This window comes from Frankliniella occidentalis, unplaced genomic scaffold, assembly GCF_000697945.3.
Source record: "Frankliniella occidentalis isolate FOCC.00 unplaced genomic scaffold, Focc_3.1 Scaffold203, whole genome shotgun sequence".
NCBI lineage: Eukaryota > Metazoa > Arthropoda > Insecta > Thysanoptera > Thripidae > Frankliniella > Frankliniella occidentalis.
In genome coordinates, this window is record NW_026267329.1 from 90,687 (window position 1) to 96,044 (window position 5,358).

General features: G+C 45.2%; 1 protein-coding gene across 1 annotated transcript in view; it reads right to left on the reverse strand.

The window, feature by feature from the left end:
- Nucleotides 1-5,358, reverse strand: part of LOC113212670 (uncharacterized) — a 37,899-nt gene that overhangs the window by 16,651 nt on the left and 15,890 nt on the right. Inside the window, exon 5 of the mRNA XM_026431473.2 lies at nt 578-850. Within this exon, the coding sequence (XP_026287258.1) occupies nt 578-850 (273 nt within the window). The remainder of the gene's footprint in view (nt 1-577; nt 851-5,358) is intronic.

Consider the following 5,358-nt stretch of genomic DNA (forward strand, 5'->3'; position numbering starts at 1 on the left):
CTACAGTGGTACTATTGTCATGTCTGTAGGTGTTGTGTGTTCTGAGATGAAAACAGGAACAGGAAAAGCGTGACACCGAACTGAGAACAATACTCGTTCTTCCTACCACCACGAAGGTGAAGTGGGATGGTAAAGAACGAGTAAAAAAGGATCGATCGGATGAACCGTTTGGGATCAAAGCAAAACGATCGAAATACCCTTGCTTTAGAAAAGTTTACACTGCTAGTGTTATTTGATGCCGAATAAGGTATTTTAGCGGTTAGAAGAAAATGAAGAATCCCCAAGATGGCCGCCGCTAGAACATCACAAACCAGCACTTTTTTTTAAAACTTAAGTGTCGATTTAGCCCTTAAATTTGTCTGAATGTAAAATCTGAGTCGACTCTGAGTCTATCCTGAGTGAGTTCAGAAAATAAAACCCGTGGGACCTCAAAGCGAACGAATTTAAGAAACGTCGTCTGCTGGTTTGTTATGTTCCGTGGCGGCCATCTTAGGGATTCTTCATTCCTTCAAACCGCTTAAACACCTCATTGAAGCCAGTGCTTGTTGAGAAAATGTCGAACCGCGGTTGACCTTACCTACTGTGAGCTTGAGCTTGACTGCGCCAGAGCAGAAAACGCCAAGTGACTTGAACACCCTTACGAGGCGGGTCTGATGAGCCGCTAACCAGTCCTTGTCGTAGTTGAAGTAGATGGAGCTGTCAATGTCGACGCTGCGCAGACGGGGTAGAGCCGATTTATTGGTTTCCAGGTACCGCGCCAGGGCGGGGAGCGAAGCAGCAGCATTGGGATGGCCGCTGTCACCGCTGGACACGTTGACGTCAAGGCTCAGCAAACATGGCAGCTCACCGACTGCAACGAGGTAAAAAGAAAGGTACACCTTCGAATTCAAGCGAGAATGCTCCAAAACCGAGGGGGTATACACTAAAATCATATGAACATATCTATTCAGAACTTACTAAGATCTGAAAACATGCTTCGCATACACATTTTAAAGATGCCAGTATGTTAAAATTCGTTGACACTGGCATGTTTAAAAATGCGTAAGCGGAGCATGTTTACAGACCTCAGCCAGCTATGATATTCGTGTGTGCATTCTAAATGACAATGGACTTTACTGTTTCTAGCTCATGGACTTTTCGGCGCATGTATAAGCCGGATAAAATATTACGTGCTGTTAGTTTCAAAGTGTAACTAGTTAGTTTCCAATTGTAAATGGCAGAACAAAGTACTGAATCATCTGGCTTAGACTAGGCACAGAATTCCAGAAGTAATCGTAAGTAATAATGAAGTCCAGGGTCATTTAAAGCATAGTAACGACAGGAACACTGTGAAGAGTATTCGGTGTTACAATGTACACACGTGAGCAAAGTTAAAGCCCCACTTTTATGACAGGTCATAATTTTTAAGTGTGATGAGATAGAAAGTTGCCGTTTGGTTGACTCTGTGCTGCTGGCGCTGGCATGCATTTTACAGCTCTCTACGGCCTTACTACGAGCCTAAATGCAAAGGGTCTGAGAAAAGGTCAGATATTGGTTAAACAAGCAGGCCCGCCCTTCCGCCAAACGGAGTTGCCAGCTCCACTTCGCTGCGCAGGCAACTTCGTTCGGCAGGGGTCGGGCTAGAGATGGGCACTTTATGCGAAAAAAAAACTTAAAATTATGCGCTGAAATTTGGCTTGATTATGCGATAATTATGCTTTGGAAATATGGCAATTGTGCGCCCATAATTCGATAAACTAAGCACTTTTATGCGAAAAATGTGTGAAAAATGTTTAAAAATCGCGCCCAAATTCCCGCACTGTGCGAAAAAGTTCAAAATTCAACATTTCTTTGGCTAAAACTACGTTTATCCAGTTCTTTAACAAAAATGTCTTTAATAGGGTGGTTGCTTTGACCCAGTGGAGCTAACAGGTGTACGAACCAAAATTTGGTGTACAGGTAAGATGCCTTTTCGCTTGCTGGAAAACACTCCTTTGGACAGCGCAAAGGAAGAAAAATCAGTTATTTCCGGCAAAAGACCCACGTTTTTATTAAAACATACAGTTAAAACACGACAAAAAGTCTAAAATCTTGATAAATTTGCAGTAATTTCGCTATTTTGTTCGTGGAAAATGCGAATTATGCGCGTAGAATGCAAAAAAAACGTTATGCGGGAAAAAATGCCAAATTATGCGAAATTAAGCGGGCTGGAAATGCACTGTACAATGGTCCATTAACATTAAAAAATTGATATCTTTCCATTTTGAACGATTCTAAAACATTATGCGAAATATGTGATCACTGTAAAAAAAATTAGATGGAATTTTCCCCTCCCCGCGTGGCAACGCTCCTTTGCCAGCTAGTGTTCGGTAAATTTACAGACCCAAATAGCCTGTAAATCCCCGGCCCACTGGTGGGGAAATTTACAAGCCAATGTGGTTGGGAAAGGAGTCTTTCCAACCCACCCAAGTAAATTTACTACGTGGGCCATTGCGCGCGTGTGAGGATGACTTTCGTGCCCACCGTATGCAAATCTCCAGCCCAGGACAAGGATGGCGGCGTTGCCACTCCACTAGCACAGGAATTTCCTCTCCGAGAACAGTCCTCAGGAGGAAAGTGCGAGTTTTTCGTATTGCTCTCGGGCCGACTGGACTGTATAATATTCCACCGGCTTCCGAAATCAGTTTCAAAAATTGATCATCGATCTCAAGAAGAGAACAAGTCATAGCAGCGACACGTAGAGTCACAAGTCACATGGGAAGTACGCACGTGGGCGTCCCTCTCAGTGACGAGGTGACGGGGACGTACTGAACAAGACATCGTTGCGGAGACCTCCCGAGCGTTACAATTTAACAGATTATTTGGGGGATATGGTTCACTTTTTCGGCAAACGCCGATTGTTGTCGGGTAGGGTGATTCCTCCTAAAACATACTGCGTAGAACTAAATGCCATTACCTGAAGGGAGTTTTAATTTAATAGAAAAAGCTGATTTTGTGAAGGGAGTTTTAATTTAATAGAAAAAGCTGATTTTGTTGGAGACGCGCTGACTGAAACGCCATCTAGCGGCAGTCAATCGCGGGCTTCGCGTCGGGGTGGACGAGGTTAAAGAAAGGAGGTGATTGGTGTGGGGTGATGTGGCGTCAGTGTAGTAGTAGTCCGAACCCACGTCTCCTTCCACGACGCTGTGGCAGTCACGAATTTGTGGGAAATTTGCAGCCGCCGCAAGGAGATTTGCAGGCAGTGGGATGCGCAAGTACACTTTTCTGCCCACGGCCACGGGATTCCCTCGTCGGGCTGGGGATATTCGCAGACGGTGGGTGCCGAACGGACCCTTTCTAGCCCACGTCGGGAAATTTGCAGTCAATGAAGTCAGTAAATTCACTTGCGTGGGCAGGAAAGGATCCTTTCACAGCGCAAGTGGCATGCAAAGGATACTTTCCATTCCAGTAGGTAAATTCCCAACCCATGTACTGCAAATCCCGAACCTTTGTACATGAAATTTCCCCACCCAGTAGCTAGTAAAATTACTAATATTTTTTACAGTGATGGCATAGAGTGACCATCTCTAGTCGGGCCTGCTTGGCCTGCCGGCGGCGATGGTCGGGCCTTGGCCCGACCATTTCAGTCACGCGATTTATGGGAGTACATAATCAAATAAATAATGTGACCGGAAAATCACTTCGCATATTTGAGTAAACTAAGATGTCCGGCGGGGGGCCTGCGGCACTAGAAATTTGCTCCTTGGACATGACAAAAGACTGTAACGGGGCAACACCGTGACTACACCCCACCCTTCTGCTTTACTTAAGAATTAAGAAAAACTAACCAGTGAAGTTTTTAGATTTTATTGTTTGTCAAACAGTCTAAAAACTTGACTTTTTTGCCATTGTTTTCAATATATCCACCTCTGGGGCCGGAAACAGCAATTTTTAGCTTATTTTCGTTAAAAAAGCTACGTCGAGGGACGTATCGTGAAAGCAGATGATACAAATTTAAGGATACGTCTGTGCCCTAATTTTCTTTCATATTTTGCTATTATTTGGTTATGGCTGTTTGTCACTTTTAGCAATTGCTTTCTTGCAAATCAACGGACTAGCGGCATGGCATAGAGGAAGAGATAGGGGGCAGCAGGCAGGCCGGCCGGCATCCGTGGCTCAGTATTGTTGGGTATTGTTGGTGGGAACGGGCGGCGGGGCCGGCTAGCGACTTCTCGCGTCCCCTTTACATCTGGGTGACGTCATGCGCGTTGGTTCTCTGCCCTTATCGAGAGTACAAGCTAGCTGACACCTTAAAGTTACTTATATATTCTTTATGTTTAGTCAAAAGCTATTTAAGGTATCATCTGCTAAAAAGACCCTCTAGCTCCTAAACGGTTAGGGATAGAGCCAAACGGACGAAACTTCCGGCCAAAGGACTATACTTTCACGAGTTGTTACTCCTTGGGAGACCATAAAAAAAATATTTGTTTCCTACTTTTTGGACCAACCCCTATTTCTTTGTTACCCCCTTTCACCCCCTTAGGGGTGGTTGCCAGGATTTGCACCAGGCGTTTCGTTGTCCAAGAGTGACCCGTAAGATACCCTGGAATTTGTAGACCTCTAGCTTATCTCCTTCCTCTTACACGGACGACGAAAGGACGGACGGACACGAGAGCGGTTGCATAAGCCTGCTTTAATACTTTTTTAAAATCAGAAGGGCAGGCTTAAAACGGGCTTTTTTGGTTGTTTTCGGTTGACTTGCGTCTCAGATGTCAATTGGCCGATCTGAATATCGCCAAGAAAAACGTGAGCCCTAAAATCGCATTTTGGAGGTGGATCCAGAAACGAGGGGTCAGGGGTGGTTGCTGCTGTGGGGCCAGAGGTGGGTGGAGGGGGTGAGAATCACCAAAAGGCGTCACAGGTCATCTAAACATTGAGTTGGGGTCACACGGCGACGTAGGGCACTCAATTTTAACCAAGGTGCCGTCTTCAAATGATCGATTCATGATTCATCAATTTAGGGGTGGGTAGAAGGGGTTGAAAGTCGGCGAGGGTGGTTTTGAGGCACGGCACTCGGTTGGCTATACCTTAGAGACTATACACACATCCGTTTTCAGCCCGATGCACCTTCTCAGTGGGTCATGGGAGCGTCACAATGCAACCTTTGATTCCGAACCACACTGGAAAGTGTGGTGTCGCGGTACGTTAGAACCTTCAACTCGCGAACCGTTTGAAGTGGAGGTCTGTGCTCTTGAGGACTGTAGACCACACATAAGCCTACCCTTTCACCAAACGGAAACTTTCTACCTCACCACACTCAAAAATTATGACCTGTCAAAGAAGTGGGGCTTTAACTTTTTGATCACGAGTGAATAATATGTTATTATTAATCCTGTAGTA